This window comes from Lagenorhynchus albirostris, chromosome 2, assembly GCF_949774975.1.
Source record: "Lagenorhynchus albirostris chromosome 2, mLagAlb1.1, whole genome shotgun sequence".
Taxonomy (NCBI): domain Eukaryota; kingdom Metazoa; phylum Chordata; class Mammalia; order Artiodactyla; family Delphinidae; genus Lagenorhynchus; species Lagenorhynchus albirostris.
In genome coordinates, this window is record NC_083096.1 from 100,469,978 (window position 1) to 100,491,664 (window position 21,687).

At 37.0% G+C, this 21,687-nt stretch overlaps 1 protein-coding gene across 2 annotated transcripts in view; it reads left to right on the top strand.

Annotated features, from left to right (window-relative positions):
* DPYD (dihydropyrimidine dehydrogenase) overlaps positions 1-21,687 on the top strand; it is an 810,282-nt gene that overhangs the window by 239,822 nt on the left and 548,773 nt on the right. For both annotated transcript variants that reach the window (XM_060139525.1, XM_060139524.1), the window contains exon 8: positions 1,580-1,667. In XM_060139525.1, the coding sequence (XP_059995508.1) occupies positions 1,580-1,667 (88 nt within the window). The remainder of the gene's footprint in view (positions 1-1,579; positions 1,668-21,687) is intronic.

The following is a 21,687-nucleotide window of genomic DNA, read 5'->3' on the forward strand; positions in this document are numbered from 1 at the left end:
TCTTTCCCCTATGAATGTGAACTGTTTCTGATCCCTTTTCCACAGAAACATGAAAAGTGTGCATTCATCATATCAATGGCTACGTGCATTGTACCTGTGGCCTTACTAATCTGCAGTAATACCACATCTGTCACAGACAGTGCAGTCAGGGCTTCACTTTGGTCAAGCCTGCAGGAGTTTACAGTCATTCTCCAGAAATCATCTAGTCTCAGCAGGGCCAGACTGGGAAATGAAACAGAAGTATTACATGGACCACCACCATCTTTTCCTATCCCACCGACTCCAGGCTATCATTGGGGTTGATTTACTCTCTCGACCAGGGTTTCAGAAGTTTTCTGGCCTTCCCAATATTATAGCTATAATAGCTCTTGCTTTGCAGACCAGAGACCCAATGTGGGGATTATTTCTACTGACATGTATAACAATTTTTATTATACACTTGGAGACTTGGGAATAACCACTAACTGGGTCTGTGATCCCCTTAGGCCCACTGTGAACCAGACTTTATCCAGGTTCCATTTTTCACCTTATCACTGTAGGTCCCCACTCTTCAGCTATCAATGTCAGTGAAGAACCTTGTCCAGGGTCCTTGAAATGTGTGATTATGCCCCCTTCCCCAGTGTACGGTCACCTGGGTAAATGGCTATAATTCCCTTTAGAGAAGGAATAGAGGAATCATTATAGTATTTACTTGCCAGGATGTTTCAGGGTCTTTCTTTCTAGGGACCTGACCACCTCTTCAGTCAGCAGGTTCAAGATCTGAAAATAGGCTCATGTCTGGAATTAAGCAAAGTACTGTGATTTTTAATAGAAGTATCTACCCTCTGACTCCTGACTTTACTCATCTTCCCTCGAAAGTATCCGCTATCAAAATCCTATCCATTTTTTAAGATGGCTTTATTGACAGGGAACTATTTTCAGTATCTTAAAATAAACTGTAACGGAAAAGTATTTTAAAAAGAATATAGATACACACACATATATATGTTTAACCAAATCACTTTGCTGTACACCTGAAACTAACACAATATTGTAAATCAACTCTACTTCAGTTTAAGAAGGGCTTTATTGAAATCCCACTACCTCTCTTTTTTCTCATCTATATGACCTCAGCCAAAATGAATTTCTCCATCCCTTGAGTTCTTGTAGACATGTGCTGATCACACTCAGTTATTTATTATACTTATTTCTGTACATCTTCTGCACAGATCTTGACTGTACATTGAGGCAGAAACTGTGTCTCATTTAACATTTTATTCTTTAAAATGCCCCACATAGTGCCTTGAACATACTAATTAAGCTGTGAAAATTTACTGACTTGATTTTAAATACACTAACTTTTCTTGTGGTACTTAATTAAAAGGCAAAAATGCATTTAGCTATTAAGTAAAACATGTTTGTTCTACTTATGTACTATTTAGTATACATAAGCCTATATACTAAAAGACAAAAATATTTTCATATCTATACATGGAATTATATATATGGTATATGGAGTTTTTATTATTTTCGATGTTAAAGATTAAGGTTTTAGTCATTCAAATGCCAAAATACAGTTACAGAATTTTTTTTCTTACAGGTAATTTGTGGTAAAAGCCTTTCAGTGAATGAAATTACTCTTAGCACTTTGAAAGAAGAAGGGTACAAAGCTGCTTTCATTGGGATAGGTGAGTAGCTTACTTTAAAATATTTTTCTTTATAATATTTTTTTACTTCCTGGTAATATCCAGAAGAATAACTACCTTCAGACATTTTCATGTTAGAAGTTGTGTCTGTTCAGGGAGGAGCAGACAGAAATGAATGGCCAAAGAATATTTCCTATTTTGTAACATGTTGCACTGCCTCACCTCATTATGGATTGACTTTGGCAAGACTGTCTTTATCTTCCCATTCTCTCACCATACTCTCATCACCAGCGAACATCTAAGAAGCAAAGTGTTTTCAAGTCATGCCACAGAAGCTCAGAATTTGGGCTTAGAAATATCTTGATGCTGTAGCTTTCTCTTTATTATTAAACAAATTGGTTAAATTGATATTAAAGGAGAGAATTAGCTCATTTTCTTTTTTTTTCAATATTTTCTAAAGACTTTTCATATTTGGGTGAATTTTAAAGATGTTTATTCATAGTTCTGAATGTCACATGGACAGTGTATAACTGCTAAGGCAATTGATGTATCTTATGGTTCCATATTTTGCCTAAATATCCCACGGAGATTGAGTTTTCTAATACTCTTCCCTTCCATTTCCTGTATACTGAGAAACCAGAAAGAGCAAATGGTTGATTTAATTTATTCTTTGTCTCATGAACTTTGTATTTATTCTCTTATATGATCATACTGTGAACAATTATGGCATATAAACTAAGTGCATCCTCATGTCTTTTAGTTTGTCTCCTCTCTAGTTCACATTCTTTGAATAGGAATGTCTAATAAACCTACACAGAGGTGAAAACTGTTCCATCTCTTTAAGTAATCACACACTAGATAACATTTCTTTTAGGGCTCTCTTTTTTCATAGTGTTTCTGGAGTAAAATAATCAGGAATGCTTTACTATCTACTAAATTTTCTTATCAGGATGGTGTGTGTTCTCTTACTAGATAATTGATACCAAGTTTAAGACCATCTCTGTCACTCCCTTTACTTAGATGAAAAATTATGAAGAGGAAGATAAATTTTCCTGCCTTCTAGCTCCTAAATATATGTACTGAACCTCCTTTCTTTCAGAAACTTGAGTGCCATTGTCAGCAGTATTTCCCTATGTTATCTAAGTACAATAATCATGCGTAGATACAAAGAGGAAAGAGAAAATATCTAGGGATATATTCTCTAGGTTCCATTTTTAGTGGCACTACCCTTGATTTTGGTTTTACTTTTCAACATTACATTTGTACTGAGAATTTTACTTAAAGAAATTGGGCAAGTATTTTTTGATGTATATTCTGCTAAACACCAGTAAAATTGGATCAGTAAGTTGCTGTTACTCTCAACAAATGTGTATTAAAAAATGTTTGGTTAATAATAAATGAAAAATTTAGTCAGGCAATAGCGCTGAAACATTGGCAATGTTTTCAAATAGCTATTTGAAATTCACCATTGTGGTTTCCTACAGCAGTTGTATGTAAAAGATACATTTTCTATTAATGGAGTTGCATATGCTAATGCAGTTTAGTGTATCTCTATGAACTTTGTCTACAAAGAATCTCTGTACTGAAGAGATAGGGGCCAAATAAATAACCAATACATTGAAATATCACCAAATTAATTGCTCAAGAAGCAAATTATAACAAAATTTGGAAGAGCTGAATTTTATCACTCTGAGTGTTTTCAGCCATGGAGATATCTTCCATCTGCAAGAATCAGGAATGTTTGAGTTTTCTTTTCTTTTATTCCATTAAGTCCCCTTACATATGTTATTTGATAGTGCTACATCCCATTCACAATACTCCATTTGACTCTGCACTGAGGTGTGAATAAAACATTTAATGTGAAGTCCTTTCATATTTATGTTTCTGTGCATTTTCATGCTGAGAAGTGAATCTTTTGACATTTTGGTGTAGTGATGTGTAGAATGCAGTTATGTTCTATTTCAGTATTTTGTATGAAACGTATACAAGAAAGTTTCATTTTGCCAAAAAAAAAAGGTTCTGTGTGTAGAAGACAAGTAGCCTTATTCTCCAGGAAGTATTTATTTGACACTCTTGACTGCCGAGTTGGGAATTTGTGACCTTTCTATTACCATATAACTACCTATTACTTAGACAGCCTCACATCCTTACATGCTTTTGTTCATTCACCATGCTTCTATGTTGTAATTAAACTTCACTCACTTTGTTTATCTACTTTTTCCCACTCAGTATAGAGGAGTACATTTTGGAATGGGAATTCTACATTACTTAGGATATAGGTTTGGCCACTTTAAGAAAGGAAAATAATAGAGGCTTAAACGAGATGTAAGTTTAGTTCTCTCTCATTTTAACAGTATGAACCACCCTCAACACCTGACTTCCATCTTTCGTTCTCAGGTGGCCAATATTTCCACATTCCTGCTAACAAAAATTGGAAATAAGGAAGGGGACTCCTTTCTTTTTAAGTTTATGACCCAGAAATTGCACATATCACTTCTGTTTGTATCTTATTGTCTACATCCTTGTCACATAAACACACCTGGCAGCAAAGGATGTTGGGACATAAAGCCTTCAGCTGGGTGGACATAATGCTCCATTAAACTTCTATTTCTATAGAGAAGGGGGATAATAGATATAGAGAGAGGAAAAAAATAGAGGTCTCTGTCATACATGTGCATCATCATTTGTATCTGACACGTGGAATCCTTATTGAGAGAAATCAGTAAAGCAGTTAATAGCAAAGAAAAAACTCTTAGAACTTAGTTCTTACATGCTGGTTACATAGGTCACTTAATGATAAAAGAGTATTTTCTCCTTCTGTAATTGGGAAAACCGTATTATAGCTCTTCTATATTTATAACTATTGTCTCATCCTATGTTAGTTTCTCTAAAAGAAAAAAAGTTAGTTTTTAATTAAATATGACTTATTAAGGATAGCTTTATAAATCCATTGCATTAACAGAAGTGTGTTCTCATGTTTCCTGATTTTTAGTATTGTGTGTAATATTGCTGGTGAAAACTTGCTCACTTTTAGGTTTTTCCCTAACTAATTCCAGAATCCATTAAGGAAATTATGTCATTGTGTGTACATCATTGTGAGACTGAAAGAGTACATCTCTTTACCCATGAGATGTTTAGTTTTTTCTAAGTGAAATCAAGGTAAGTGAGATAAAGCTCTGTGTCTTATTCATACTGGATTGAGTTGTCTTTGAGATAATTGGTATTTTTTTAAAAGACTGTAAATTTTGGGTATTCTTATTGAAATAAAAGCACCGGCACAGTGCGTTACAATCAGTATTTAGAAATAGAGTTTTAGAACATCCTCTCTACGAGGATTTTTTTTTTTTTTTTTTTTGCGCGGTACGCGGGCCTCTTACTGTTGTGGCCTCTCCTGTTGCGGAGCACTGGCTCCGGACGCGCAGGCTCAGCGGCCATGACTCACGGGCCCAGCCGCTCCGCGGCACGTGGGATCTTCCCGGACCGGGGCACGAACCCGTGTCCCCTGCATCGGCAGGCGGACTCTCAACCACTGCGCCACCAGGGAAGCCCTGTACGAGGTTTTTTCAGAGTATTTGATGGCTTTCTTTGGTTGATATTGAAATCAATATAATGGTTTACAACCATCATTTTTTATTATTAAAAAATGAGCACAAGCAAATAGAAAATATCAAAAACTGTGCTGCATATTGTTGTGGTAAACGTTATTTTGCGAAAAATGTTTTTCTATCATATGTGTATTTGTTTTTGGTGTATGTGCTTGCACATGCGTACTGCATTATATGGAAAATGTGTTTTTAAGATGCGGCTTAATAGTCAATGCTTGAAAGCCACTGCTATACATTGTAAACACCCTCAAGTACTAATTGCTTTTTCCCCATAGTATGCCCAACACCTCTCAATAAGCAGCTATTGAGTGAATTAAATAAGTATTGAGTGACTACAATGTTTTAGGTATATATATATTTTTTAAGTTCTTTGGGTGATTATATTCTGGAGGCAATCTAAGCATCACTGTTCTAGGTGACTGAAGAATTGAATCCTTAATCTTTGCTTCAAAGGAGCCTATTTCCCTTCGCATTTCTGATTGTCCATTTTATGGTACTTTACCTCTTATATTCTCACAAAACATGGCAGTGATGAAAAGGCTAAGCAAGCATGTAAGGGAAAGAATATCCACTAAGACACCCTCAGAAAAATGGTAATACTTTATAGATTCTTCTGACGAAGTATTTTTTTTTCTGAATTTTTGTTTTTAATACTTGAGAGAGGGAAGGAATGACGGGGTGAATACCAGTAAAATCCATAATTACAGTCACAATAGATACAAAGGGAGCAGAGGCTGCCGGAAGATATTACAGAGCTGAATAGTCTCTGTCTCACTCTGTGAAGCATACAGAGTCTCTCTCTCTGTATGCTTTACTTGTGTCGATTCTTGAATTCACTTCTCACTATCACTATACACCTCTCTTCATGTTACTAGGCTACTCCTTAGCCTCCTAACCAGTCTCGCCACCGTTAACCACACAACAGAGATAGTGATCTTTCTAAAATTAGATCTCATCATGTCATTCCCTCATTTAAATTGCCCCATCCCTATTTCTTTCAGGATACAGGAAAAACTCCTTAAAATAAGACTTTCAAGGCTCTTCATGATTTATTCACAACTTATGTCTTTAGTCACTTAGTAAATTGGGTGTTGCAGACATTTGAAATGTTTTCACTTTTACCTCATCTTAATTTTTTTAACTTGGATTTTGGACCTGGTGTTGCTTGGACCCAGAACTGTCATTATTTTCATATTTGAGTTCTTCCACATCCTTTTTTCTACTTCATGGAGTTCTCTTTACTTGTGACGATCCACTCCCTACCTTCACTCTTTAGCCTGGATGAATGAAGCCACTTCCTTACCAACAATCCTCACACCATTATGTCCCTGTTCCCTCTCTGGATGTTCAGATCAGATTTTAGCACTTATTTCCATGTATTATAATTGACTGGTTACATGTTTGTTTCTGCCAGTAGAAGTTAAACTGTTGTAGGTCAAAGAGTCTGTCTGCCTTACTCACTGATAAATCTTCAGTGTATAGTGTAGTCCCTGGCACATAGTACGAAATCTATAAATATTTTTAAACTGTTGATTTTTATGCAACCGTTTTGACTATTTTCCGCCTCAGACTTCCCAAAAGGCAAGAAACTCCCCACGTACCTGGGTAGGGCAAAAGAAAAGAGAAAAAACAGAGACAAAAGAATAGGGATGGGGGCTTCCCTGGTGGTGCAGTGGTTGAGAGTCCGCCTGCCAATGCAGGGGACACGGGTTCGTGCCCCGGTCCGGGAAGATCCCACATGCCACGGAGCGGCTGGGCCCGTGAGCCATCGCCACTGATCCTGTGCGTCCGGAGCCTGTGCTCCGCAATGGGAGAGGCCCCAACAGTGAGAGGCCCGCATACTGCAAAAAAAAAAAAAAAAAAGAATAGGGATGGACATGCACCTCGGGGAGGGAGCTGTGAAGGAGGAAAAGTTTCCACACACAGACTTCCACACAAGTCTCTTCCTTCACAGGTGGAGATTGCGGGTGGTGGGGGGGGAAGCTTTGGAGCCACGGAGGAGAGTGCAGCAACAGGGGTGCAGAGGGCAAAGCAGAGAGATTCCCGTACAGAGGATCGGTGCCGACCAACACTCACCAGCCCGAGAGGATTGTCTGCTCGTCTGCCAGGGCGGGCGGGGTCTGGGAACTGAGGATCCAGCTTCAGAGGTCAGATCCCAGGGAGAGGACTAGGGTTGGCTGCGTGAACACAGCCTGAAGGGGGCTAGTGTGCCACAGCTAGCCGGGAGGGAGTCCGGGAAAAACTCTGGATCTGTGGAAGGGGCAAGAGACCATTGTTGCTGGGTACGTGAGGAGAGGGGATTCAGAGAACTGCCTAAACGAGCTCCAGAGACGGGCACGAGCCGCGGCTATCAGCACGGACCCCAGAGACGGGCGTGGGACGCTAAGGCTGTTGCTACAGCCACCAAGAAGCCTGTGTGCAAGCACAGGTCACTATCCACACCGCCCCTCCTGGGAGCCTATGCAGCCCACCCCTGCCAGAGTCCCGTGATCCAGGGACAACTTCCCTGGGAGAACACATGGCGTGCCTCAGGCTGGTGCAACGTCTTGCCAGCCTCTGCCACCGCAGGCTCACCCTTCATTATGTACCCCTCCCTCCCCTGGCCTGAGTGAGCCAGAGCCCCCGAATCAGCTGCTACTTTAACCCCATACTGTCTGGGCAGGAACAGACACCCTCAGGCGACCTATATGCAGAGGCGGGGCCAAATCCAAAGCTGAACCCCAGGAGCTATGTGAACAAAGAAGAGAAAAGGAAATCTCTCCCAGCAGCTTCAGGAGCCGCAGATTAAATCTCCTCAGTCACCTTGATGTACCCTCCATCTGTGGAATACATGAATAGACAACGAATCATCCCAAATTGAGGCGGTGGACTTTGGGAGCAACTGTAGACTTGGGATTTGCTTTCTGCATCTAGTTTGCTTCTGGTTTTATGTTCATCTTAGTTTAATATTTAGAGCTTTTTATCACTGGTAGATTTGTTTATTGATTTGGTTGCCCTCTACCTTTTTAAAATTTATATATATATATATATTTTTTTTTTCCTTTTTCAGTTTTCGTGAGTGTGTATGCTTCTTTGTGTGATTTTTTTTCTTTTACCATTTTGCTTTTACCATTTGCCCTAGGGTTCTGTCTGTATGTCTGTTGTTTTGGGGTTTTTTTAGTATAGATTTTAAGGCTTGTCATCATTGGTGGATTTGTTTATTGGTTTGGTTGCTCTCTTCTTTCTTTTTTTAAAATTAATTTTTTTATTTTAATATTTTTCTATTTTTTATTTCAATAACATTATTCTTTTTCCTTTATTTATTCATTTATTTATTTTTCCCTTTTCTTCTGAGCCGTGTGGCTGACAGGGTCTTGGTGCTCTAGTTGGGTGTCATGCCTGAGGCTCTGAGGTGGGAAAGCCAAGTTCAGGACATTGGTCCACCAGAGACCTCCCCGCCCCACTTAATATCAGTCAGTGAGAGCTCTCCCAGAGATCTCTGTCTCAACGCTAAGACCCAGCACCACTCAACGAGCAGCATGCTCCAGTGCTGGACACCCCATGCCAAACAACTAGCAAGACAGTAACAGAACCCCACCCATTAGCAGAGATGCTGCCTAAAGTCATACTAAGTTCACAGACATCCCAAAACACAACATTGTACACAGCCCTGCCCACCAGAAAGACAAGATCCACCCCCACCCACCAGAACACAGGCACCAGTACCCTTTATTAGGAGCCTATACAAGCCACTGAACCAACCTCACCCATTGGGACAGACACCAAAAACAACGGGAATGATGAACATGCAGCCTGCACAAAGGAGACCACAAACACACTAAATAAAACAAAATGAGAAGACAGAGAAATATGCAGCAGATGAAGGAGCAAGGTAAAAACCCACCAGACCAAACAAATGAGGAGGAAATGGGCAGTCTACCTGAAAAGAATTCATAGTAAGGATAGTAAATATGATCCAAAGCCTTGGAAATACAATGGAGAAAATACAAGAAACATTTAACAGGGACCTAGAAGAACTAAAGAGCAAACTGACAATGATGAACAACACAATAAATGAAATTAAAAATTCTCTAGAAGGAATCAATAGCAGAATACCTGAGGCAGAAGAACGGATAAGTGACCTAGAAGATAAAATAGAGGAGAAAACTACCACAGAGCTGAATAAAGAAAAAAGAATGAAAAGAATTGAGGACAGTCTCATAGACTTCTGGGACAACATTAAACACACCAACATTTGAATTATAGGGGTCTCAGAAGAAGAAGAGAAAAAGAAAGGGACTGAAAAATATTTGAAGAGATTATAGTTGAAAACTTCCCTACTATGGGAAAGGAAATAGTCAAGTCCAGGAAGTGCAGGGAGTCCCATACAGTATAAATCCAAGGTGAAACACGCCAAGACACATATTAATCAAAGTATCAAAAATTAATTACAAGGAAAAAATATTAAAAGCAGCAAGGGAAAAACAACAAATAACATACAAGGGAATCCCCATGAGGTTAACAGCTGATCTTTCAGCAGAAACTCTGCAAGCCAGAAAAGAGTGACAGGACCTGTTTAAAGTCATGAAAGGGAAAAACCTACAACCAAGATTACTCTACCCAGCAAGGATCTCATTCAGATTCAACGGAGAAATTAAAACCTTTACAGTCAAGTAAAAGAGAAGAGAATTCAGCACCACCAAACCAGCTTTACAACAAATGCTAAAGGAACTTCTCTAGGCACGAAACACAAGAGTAGGAAAAGACCTGCAATAACAAACCCAAAATAATTGAGAAACTGGGAATAGGAACATACATATCAATATTTACCTTAAATGTAAATGGATTAAATGCTCCAACCAAAAAACACAGACTGGCTGAATGGATACAAAAACAAGACCCGTATATATGCTGTCTACAAGAGACCCACTTCAGACCTAGGGACACATACAATCTGAAAGTGAGGGGATGGAAAAAGATACTCCATGCAAATGGAAATCAAAAGAAAGCTGGAGTAGCAAGTCTCATATCAGAAAAAAATAGACTTTAAATTAAAGACTTACAAGAGACAAAGAAGGACATTACATAATGATCAAGGGATCAATCCAAGAAGAAGACATAATTGTAAACATGCACCCAACATAGGAGCACCTCAATACATAAGGCAAATGCTAACAGCCATAAAAGGGGAAATTGACAATAACACAATCATAGTAGGGGACTTTAACACTCCACTAACACCAATGGACAGATCATCCAAAATGAAAATAAATAAGGAAACACAAGCTTTAAATGATACATTAAACAAGATGGACTTAATTGATATTTATGGGACATTCCATCCCAAAACAGCAGAATACACTTTCTTCTCAAGTGCTCATGGAACATTCTCTAGGATAGATCATAACTTAGGTCACAAATCAAGCCTTGGTAAATTTAAGAAAATTGAAATTGTATCAAGTATCTTTTCCGACCACAACTCTATGAGACTAGATATCAATTACAGAAAAAATATCTGTAAAAAATACAAACACACAGAGACTAAACAGTGCATTACTAAATAACCAAGAGATCACTGAAGAAATCAAAGAGGAAATCAAAAAATACCTAGAAACAAATGACAATGAAAACATGGCGACCCAAAACGTATGGGATGCAGCAAATGCAGTTCTAAGAGGGAAGTTTATAGCAATAGAATCCTACCTCAAGAAACAAGAAAAATCTCAACTAAACAACCTAAACTTACACCTGAAGTTTAGAGAAAGAAGAACAAAAAAACCCCAAAGTTAGCAGAAGGAAAGAAATCATAAAGATCAGATCAGAAATAAATGAAAAAGAAATGAAGGAAATGATAGCAAAGGTCAATAAAACTGAAAGCTGGTTCTTTGAGAAGATAAACAAAATTGATAAACCATTAGACTCATCAAGAAAAAAAGGGAGACGACCCAAATCAACAGAATTGGAAATGAAAAAGGAGAAATAACAAGTGGCACTGCAGAAATACAAAGGATCATGAGCAATTACTACAAGCAACTCTATGCCAATTAAATGGACAACCTGGGAGAAATGGACAAATTCTAGGAAAGCACAGCCATCCAAGACCGAACCAGGAAGAAATAGAAAATATAAACAGACCAGTAACAAGCACTGAAACTGAAACTGTGATTAAAAATCTTCCAACAAACAAAAACACAGGACAAGATGGCTTCACAGGCAACTTCTATCAAACATTTAGAGAAGAGTTAACACCTATCCTCAAACTCTTCCAAAATATAGCAGAGGGAGGAACACTCCCAGACTCATTCTATGAGGTCACCATCACCCTGATACCAAACCAGACAAAGATGTCACAAAAATAGAAAACTACAGACCAATACTACTGATGCACATAGATGCAAAAATCCTCATTAAGATACTAGCAAACAGAATCCAACAGCAGATTAAAAGGATCATATACCATGATCAAGTGGGGTTTATCCCAGGAATGCAAGGATTCTTCAATATTTGCAAATCAATCAATGTGATAAACCATAATAACAATTGAAGGAGAAAAACCATATGATCATCTCAATAGATGCAGAAAAAGCTTTTGACAAAATTCAACACCCATTTATGATAAAAATCCTCCAGAAAGTAGGCATAGTGGGAACTTACCTCAACATGATAAAGGCCATGTATGACAAGCCCACAGCCAACATCATTCTCAATGGTGAAAACTGAAACAATTTCCACTGAGATAGACCAGGAACAAGACAAGTTTGCTCACTCTCAACACTGTTATTCAACACAGTTTTGGAAGTTTTAGCCACAGCAATCAGAAGAATAAGAAATAAAGGGAATCCAAATCGGGAAAGAAGAAGTAAAACTCACTGTTTACAGATGACATGATAGTATACATAGAGAATCCTAAATATGCTACCAGAAAACTACTAGAGCTAATCAGTGAATTTGGTAAAGTAGCAGGATACAAAATTAATGCACAGAAATCTCTTGCATTCCTATACACTAATGATGAAAAATCTGAAAGAGAAATTAAGGAAACACTCCCATTTACCATTGCAACAGAAAGAATAAAATACCTAGAAATAAACCTAAGGAGACAAGAGATCTGTATGCAGAAAACTGTAAGACCCTGATGAAAGAAATTAAAAAGATGCTACAAACAGATGGATGGATATACCATGTTCTTGGATTGGAAGAATCAACATTGTGAAAATGACTATACTACCCAAAGCAATCTACAGATTCAATGCAATCCCTATCAAACTACCAATGGCATTTTTCACAGAACTAGAACAAAAAATTTCACAATTTGTATGGAAACTAAAAGGACCCCAAATAGACAAAGCAATCTTGAGAAAGAAAAACGGAGCTGGAGGAATCAGGCTCCCTGACTTCAGACTATACTACAAACTATGGTAATCAAGACAGTATGGTACTGGCACAATAACAGAATTATAGATCAATGGAACAGGATAGAAAGCCCAGAGATAAACCCATGCACATATAGTCACGTTATCTTTGATAAACAAGGCAAGAATATACAATGGAGCAAAGACATGCTCTTCAATAAGTGGTTCTGGGAAAACAGGACAGCTACATGTACAGCTCTATGTACAGTAGCCAGGACACGGAAGCAACCTAAGTGTCCATCAACAGATGAATGGTTAAAGAAGATGTGGCACATATATACAATGGAATATTCCTCAGCCATAATAAGAAATGAAACAGTTATTTGTAGTGAGGCGGACTGACCTATAGTCTGTCATACAGAGTGAAGTTAAGTCACAAAGAGAAAAACAAATACCATATGCTAACACATATATATGGAATCTAAAAAAAAAAAAAAAAGGTTCTGATGAACCTCGGGTCAGGACAGGAATAAAGGCACAGACGTAGAGAGTGGACTTGAGGACATGGGGAGGGGGAAGGGTGAGCTGGGACAACGAGAGTGGCATTGACATATATACACTACCAAATATAAAATAGATAGCTAGTGGGAAGCAGCTGCATAGCACAGGGAGATCAGCTTGGTGCTTTTGTGCCCACCTAGAGGGGTGTGTTAGGGAGGGTGAGAGGGAGATGCACAAGGGAGGGGATATGGGGATGTATGTATACTTTTAACTGATTCACTTTGTTATACAGCAGAAACTAACACAGCATTGTAAAGCAATTATACTCCAATAAAGATGTTAAATAAAAATTAAAACTAAATAAACAAATAAAAAGTGTTTCAGATGCAATGACTGAAACTCAACATGTTAGCTGATGACACCTGTTTACAGGGATGAGTCCAGCTTAATGATCTTGAATATGGGACTTAATAATCTGCAAGAATTAGGCTTTATAGTTAAGATCACTTTTCTCATTGTTACTACCAATTGGTTTTCTCCCATTACTGTCAGAAAATAATGTTTTTTAAATGTGATGAAGCCCAAATATTGTAACAGTAAAGAAGAGATAATTACAATTAAGAAAACCCATGGAGAGATTATGGTGTTAAATTTGCTATAGTGTGGCCTTTAGTTAAATCTCCTGTGCCTTCTTAGAGCCAGAATTCTTCTCTATAAAAGTTATTCTTAATTAGCTTCTTAATCAGTAGTTTCTAAATTGTACACAATCATGTATACTTCCTATTTATTTAGAAGAAAATGAAATAGGTTTTTAGACCACCCACTTCTGTCTACAGATAAAAACTGAAGTTGTTTGAGAACTATGCACAATTCTGAATAGATTATTTTAAAATAGTAAACGTGTCTTAATTGTAAGTGAGAAAAGGGCATGGATATTTTGCCAATCCACTTTTTAAAATTTGTAATAATGTCTAATCTAGTGTCACTTGTAAGTACTCGGGTATAATTGTTAGATGGCTCCCAAGAATTCAGAAATGAGGGAAATAGAATTCCAGCTGAGAGTTCATTAAATCATCACTTAATGAGTTCAAGCAAAGCCCCCAGAAGGAGATAAAATAGATGTAGGGCAATTAGTCTTTGATCATATTAACATATCTATAGAAAGTGCATCTTAATCTGCAGAAGTAGGTAATAGGGGCTGGTCAACTTTCCAAGCACAGAAAAAGACAAAAAAAAAAAAAAAAAAAAAAACCTGAGGAAATATTGGCAGTGTCTCTTTAAAGGCACATGAATCAATGAACCTGGAGTTATTTGAGCCCCTATCATGAAGATACATAGTAAGTCCATTTTAAAGATCCCTAAATCTCCTTGTTCTAATTTCAAGTTCACCAAGCTGGTGCTGATTCCTAAACAGTTTGATTATATTAGGAGACCATACTAATCATGTTGGTAAGAGTAATCCTGGTCCCTAGGATGGTTATCACTGCTTCTCTGAGTAATGTGATACTCTAATTTGAAGAACTCTCCACCTGAGATAACACTACATAAAATAAGCTATAAATGTCTCAAACATTTTTTGTGGCTGTCACTGCATTCAGAATAAGTCCAATTTTCTTAGTATGACTAAGACATTTTCTTAGTATGACTTTCAACTGGCTTTCAACTGGCTTTCAACTGGCTTTCTTAGTATGACTTTCAACTGGCTACCGTAGTATGATTTTCTTAGTATGACTAAGAAATTTTCTTAGTATGACTTTCAACTGGCTTTCTTAGTATGACTTTCAACTGGCTACCATAGCTGTCTAAATATACCCCTTTTTCCTTAAACATACACCCCTTATTGACCTCTCCCACTACCAGATCTCTAGCCATTCCTCAAAAGTAACCTGTACTTTTATAATCACCATTATACCTTGGCTTATACTCTTTCCTTTACTGAGAAAAATTTTCAGTCTGTCCCCATATGGTAAAGTCAATACATATAATATTCATCTCAAATGGTACTTCCTACATGAGACTGTCGTACTTATCCTGCTGAGATAAATGTTCACTGTATGTTCACACATAGCAAAATGTTTTATATGTCATTTATAGGACTGAATTTAGTTTTCTTCTTCTTATTTTTGGTGTGTGCATATATCCACTTCTCTGCCCCATGGACAAAAATGGCATATTAAAAACCTGTGGGAACTGAGATTAGTTTTTTAAATCTTTGTATTTTACAGTTTCAGCACATTTCTTGACACAAAGTATATCAATACAGTTTTTTGAAGTAAAATAATTGGAAGAGTGAAAAGAAAAGAAAAATAAAGGAAAAAATGAAAAATAGCATCATAACTTCTTGAGAAGTTTAAAACTATACTTGATCATTTAACCTTTTTTAAAATTCATGTACTTTCCAGGCATCTTTTTTTTGATGAAATGCAAAGACGTGTTCATGGTTTTGATTACCCACTCAAAGGCAATAATTTAAAAATTCTAAATGTTATAGTGAATGTCATTCTTATGCTTATGTCTATCATTATATCAAGTATTACACTGCTAAATTGAATATTAGGAGATTTTTGAGCATTTTTGGTAAAGGCAAAGCTGTTTGCTTGAGGGTGTTTAATAAGTGTTTTATGATGAAGGTGGTGATACAGAAAAATCGTTTGTTTTTTTTTTTTTTGGTGGTCCGCGGGCCTCTCACTGTGTGGCCTCTCCCGTTGTGGAGCACAGGCTCCGGACGCGCAGGCTCAGCGGCCATGGCTCACGGGCCCAGCCGCTCTGCGGCATGTCGGATCTTCCCGGACCGGGGCACGAACCCATGTCCCCTGCATCGGCAGGCAGACTTCCAACCACTGCGCCACCAGCGAAGCCCCAGAAAATCTCTTTTAAAAAATGTCTTTTTCTGCTGGTAGAATTCCTGGAATATTGTAGGTGCTCAATAAATATCTATTGAATTAACCATTTGTTTAATTAAAACATATTGATTGCTTTCATATGATAGTCAAAGAGGAAGTAATTTATTTAGCAAGAGGGTTATTTTAAAATATCCTGTAGCCCATGTTCTTTTTATTTAAAAATTGTAAAAGAATGTAGATTCTATTTTAAAATATTGAACATCTTTGGATTTCTTTGGATGGAGACATGGAGGAATTTTTATTATATTTATATATATTTTATGAAACAAAAATATATTGCACTTACTGTAGTTGCTGAAATTAAAGAAGCACATTGTTAAAGCACTGTTTTTTTAGCAGTTCCCAATGGCTTATGGCCAATGGTTACATCTTTTGATGGGTGAAAATCATCATCTGAACTTGGAAGGGGATATTATTGAACATTCACTATGGGCAACACAATGGATGTTTTTAAATGTACTAATCATCCAATAGGTATGGGTTGTCCTCTAGAGGTAGAATGTTGATGTCGAAGGATAAACTTCAGGATAATTAACAAAATTAGAAGTCACTAATTGAAGTGACTCCTTGTTAGTGGATATTATAGAAGTATTAAGTAATGCCACAGTACACAACCTCCATCCGCAACCCCTCAAGTCAATGAATTTGAAATTCACAACTACATCGAACACATATGTACAAAACATCAGTGATTTCCAATTAAAGTTGAAGCATACTACTAGATAGCTTTATTCATACTACAAATCACACAACTCTGCATATCTTACCCTTTTGTAAATCACTCTATGTAAAAGTTGGTAAAATAAGGGAGTCCATTATACACAATGAAAGAGAGATTAATAAGAGAGATTAATAAGAGAAGCATGAGAAATGATATGGAAATGGCAGAGTTGATGCGAGTTAGAGGAAAGTAGGTATATTTCTACATATGCTTTAGCATTCTTTCTAGAGATACTTTTTCCGTAGAATAGAAATGAGAAAATTTGCAGACTAATTTGTGTCTTATTTATCACTTATTTCCTATTTATACAGGTTAGGCTATACCATCTTTGGCTAGCAGATGAACTAATATCAAATGAACTAATATTCTTTTCCATGGACTTTTAAGCACCTTCTTTGACATAAATGCTTAAAAACAGTATGTTCTAAAGCAAGACAAGTGCTTTGAAGAGGAGACTTCATTAAGACATTGTATTTTAAGTAATAACATCTATTTTAGAAGCAATTCAATTGAAATTTATATCAAATCAGTTTTTCTCCAGATCCTGTCTTTGAATCGTTTAAGGGGCCTCCAGCAAAATCATGTTCTGAATTCCCCAAGGCTCTTTTGTATGACACAGATTTATTTAAATGAATAAGTGAAAATCAATGGGGGAGAACCTAGTTTGGTTATATTACTCTTGCTTAATTTCTTAAACTCATATTACTTCGTAATATTATTTATGAGGAAAACAATACTTCATGATTAATTTATAACTATTACCTCAAATAACATAAACCTTTAGAGTATATTTTTAAGCATATTTGCCATGGACATTTAAGAAAACAATTTTAAAACAAAATTTTGATTTATTTACTTATCTCAAAATATGTGAGAAACTTGATGTGTGTTATCTTCTGATTAGCCATGCAGTGCCTCCTGGTGTGCAGATGGAAAGAACATTACACATCAGAGGCTCTGTTCATCAGAGGCTCTGTTCACATCCCCCACCTCCCCAAACAGAAACTTGCACGACAGAAAATTAACAGATGTTCACTTTGCTTGTGTTACTGAGATAAATTGTGCATCCAACTCTTAATTCATGTTAACTTTGGAGAAGATATTGATATTGAGTTAATCAGTCAAAGATTATGTCAGTACATCTAGTTTAGTGGAAAAAGGTCATATTAAATGGAAACTTGCTTCCTTGACTCTTTAAGTTCCTATTTTTTATGTACATGATGGTTTTGTTTTTTGAACCTTAATATTTATACTTTACTGATACATTTATGAGTGCCAGATTAATGTATTTTAAAATTGACTGCAATTTAGTATCTCTATGGTTGTTTCCCTTTTACTGAAAGGAAACAGTCTTTCTTTTGTATTTTATAAAGACCATACCATAGTCAGGTGCATTGCCACTGTTCTTATTTCTTTAATCTTACCATTGGCTGATCATATTTCAAAGTATATTATTAAACTTCTACAATATGTGCTAAGGATTATAGATTACAAAATAAATTTAAAGGGTTATGATTCATTTAGAAAAACAATAAAACTACTTTAATGCAATTAATAAATAAGAATTGTGTACATATGAATGTAATATATATAGTAGCTAAAGTTCTTGGAGTATTGGCTGTATTCTTTGCATAAATTATTTTAATTATCTTGAAGTAATTTTGGATTGGTATTATTGGTACTTTCGTTTCACACATACATAAATTGTGTCTAAAAGAAGTTAAGTAATTTTCTTGGTACTAGAACCTAGATTTGAATGGAGGTCCATCTGAAACCAAAGCCTTACTCTTAACAAACACAATAAGATGGCGTTGCTCGTATATAATGGTTTAAACTTTTTAAATTCATTTTTAAAAATTGTGGTAAAATGCACATAACATAAAATGTATTGTTTTAACCAGTTTTTACATGTACAGTTCAGTGGCATTAAGTACATTCACTTTGTTGTGCTACCATCACTACCATTCATCCACAGAACAATTTTCAACATGCAGAACTGAAACTCTATACCCCTTTTTTTTTTTTTTTTTCCCAGGCAAGGCTTTAATGGGGCTCCTGAGCGAAAACAAGTGACAAGTTTCTCTGCTCATTCACTGAGGTGGGGCTAGCTGGTTCCTTATATGGGGTGAGGGTAGGGGTGGGTCCAGGTGTTGGGTCTGGAGGGGTGGTTTAGGGGATGTGTCCACCCCTTTGGTAGTGTTGTGTGCACGGGGCATGCACAGTACTCTGATTTTGTTCTGGACCCCCTGCTTTTGCTCCCAGCTCTTCAGAAGTGGCAGATGGGTTTTTGGTCTTTTTGTATCTTGTTGTCCATAATTTGCCCCAACTGTGCATACATGCACTTATTTTTAGTCCCTTACAGTTTCTTTGAATTTTTTTTTAACATCTTTATTGGAGTATAATTGCTTTACAATGGTGTGTTAGTTTCTGCTTTATAACAAAGTGAATCAGTTATACATATACATATGTCCCCATATCTCTTCCCTCTTGCGTCTCCCTCCCTCCCACCCTCCCTATCCCACCCCTCTAGGTGGTCACAGAGCACGGAGCTGATCTCCCTGCGCTATGCGGCTGCTTCCCACTAGCTATCGATTTTACATTTGGTAGTGTATATATGTCCATGCCACTCTCTCACTTTGTCACAGCTTACCCTTCCCCCTCCCCATATCTTCAAGTCCATTCTCTAGTAGGTCTGCGTCTTTATTCCCGTCTTGCCCCTAGGTTCTTCCTGACCTTTTTTTTTCTTCCTTAGATTGCATATATATGTGTTAGCATACGGTATTTGTTTTTCTCTTTCTGACTTACTTCACTCTGTATGACAGACTCTGGGTCCATCCACCTCACTACAAATAACTCAATTTCATTTCTTTTTTGTGGCCGAGTAATATTCCATTGTATATATGTGCCACATCTTTATCCATTCATCTGTTGATGGACACTTAGGTTGCTTCCGTGTCCTGGCTACTGTAAATAGAGCTGCAATGAATATTGTGGTACATGACTCTTTGTGAATTATGGTTTTCTCAGGGTATATGCCCAGTAGTGGGATTGCTGGGTTGTATGGTATTTCTATTTTTAGTTTTTTAAGGAACCTCCATACTGTTCTCCGTAGCGGCTGTATCAATTTACATTCCCACCAACAGTGCAAGAGGGTTCCCTTTTCTCCACACCCTCTCCGGCATTTATTTTTGTAGATTTTTTGATGATGGCCATTCTGACTGGTGTGAGATGATACCTCATTGTAGTTTTGATTTACATTTCTCTAATGATTAATGATGTTGAGCATTCTTTCATGTGTTTGTTGGCAATCTGTATATCTTCTTCGAAGAAATGTCTATTTAGGTCTTCTGCCCATTTTTTGGATTGAGTTGTTTGTGTTTTTGATATTGAGCTGCATGAGCTACTTGTAAATTTTGGAGATTAATCCTTTGTCAGTTGCTTCATTTGCAAATATTTTCTCCCATTCTGAGGGCTGTCTTTTCATCTTGTTTATGGTTTCCTTTGCTGTGCAAAAGCTTTTAAGTTTCATTAGGTCCCATTTGTTCATTTTTGTTTTTATTTCCATTTCCTTAGGAGGTGGGTCAAAAAGGATCTTGCTGTGATTTATGTCCTAGTGTTTTCTGCCTATGTTCTCCTCTAAGAGTTTGATAGCATCTGGCCTTACATTTAGGTCCTTAATCCATTCTGAATTTACTTTTGTATATGGTGTTAGGGAGTGTTCTAATTTCATACTTTTACATGTACCTTTCCAGTTTTCCCAGCACCACTTATTGAAGAGGCTGTCTTTTCTCCACTGTATATTCTTGCCTCCTTTATCAAAGATAAGGTGACCATCTGGGCGTGGGTTTATCTCTGTGCTTTCAATACTGTTCCATTGATCTATAATTCTGTTTTTGTGCCAGTACCATACTGTGTTGATTACTGTAGCTTTGCAGTATAGTCTGAAGTCAGGGAGCCTGATTCCTCCAGCTCCGTTTTTCTTTCTCAAGATTGCTTTTGCTATTTGGGGTCTTTTGCGTTTCCACACAAATTGTGAAATTTTTTGTTCCAGTTCTGTGATAAATGCCAGTGGTAATGTGAGAGGGATTGCACTGAATCTGTAGATTTCTTTGGGTAAGTAGAGTCATTTTCACAATGTTGATTCTTCCAATCCAAGAACATGGTATATCTCTCCATCTATTTGTATCATCTTTAATTTCTTTCATCAGTGTCTTATAATTTTCTGCATACTGGTCTTTTGTCTCCTTAGGTAGGTTTATTCGTAGATATTTTATTCTTTTTGTTGCAATGGTAAATGACTCTATACCCATTTAACAACTCCCTATTCTCCCCTTCCCTCGTTCTCTGGCAACCACCATTCTATTTTCTATGTCTGTAAGTTCAACTACTCTAGATACATCATATAGGTGGAATCATACAGTATTTGTTCTTTTGTGCTGGTTTATTTAGCAAATGTCTTCCAGTTTCATCTATGTTTTAGCATGTGTCAGAATTTCCTTTATTTTTAAGGCTAAACACCTTTCCATTTTATGTACTACTGCATTTTGTTTATCCTTTCATCTTTCAGTGGACACTTGGGTTACTTCCGTCTTTTGGCTGTTTTGAACAATACTGCTATGAACATGGGTAAATATCTCTTCAGGTCCCCGCTTTCACTTAATTTTGGTATATACCCAGAAGTGGAATTGCTAGATCATATAGTAACCCTATTTTTAATTTTTCAAGGAGATGCCATATTATTTTGCATAGTGCCTGAACCATTTTACATTTCCACCAACAGTGCACAAGGGTTTCAATTTCTCTGTCTTTGCTAGCACTTGTTATTTTGTGATTTTTTGTTAGTAGCCATCGTAATGGGTATGAGGTAGTTTATAGTGATTTTTAATACTTTTTTTTGCATCCTACCTATTACCAACAAAAACTCACAGTGGTAATATAGAGGTAATGAATATTAAAAATATATAGGTTAAGTGCAAAATTAATCAAGAAGATGGATAAGCA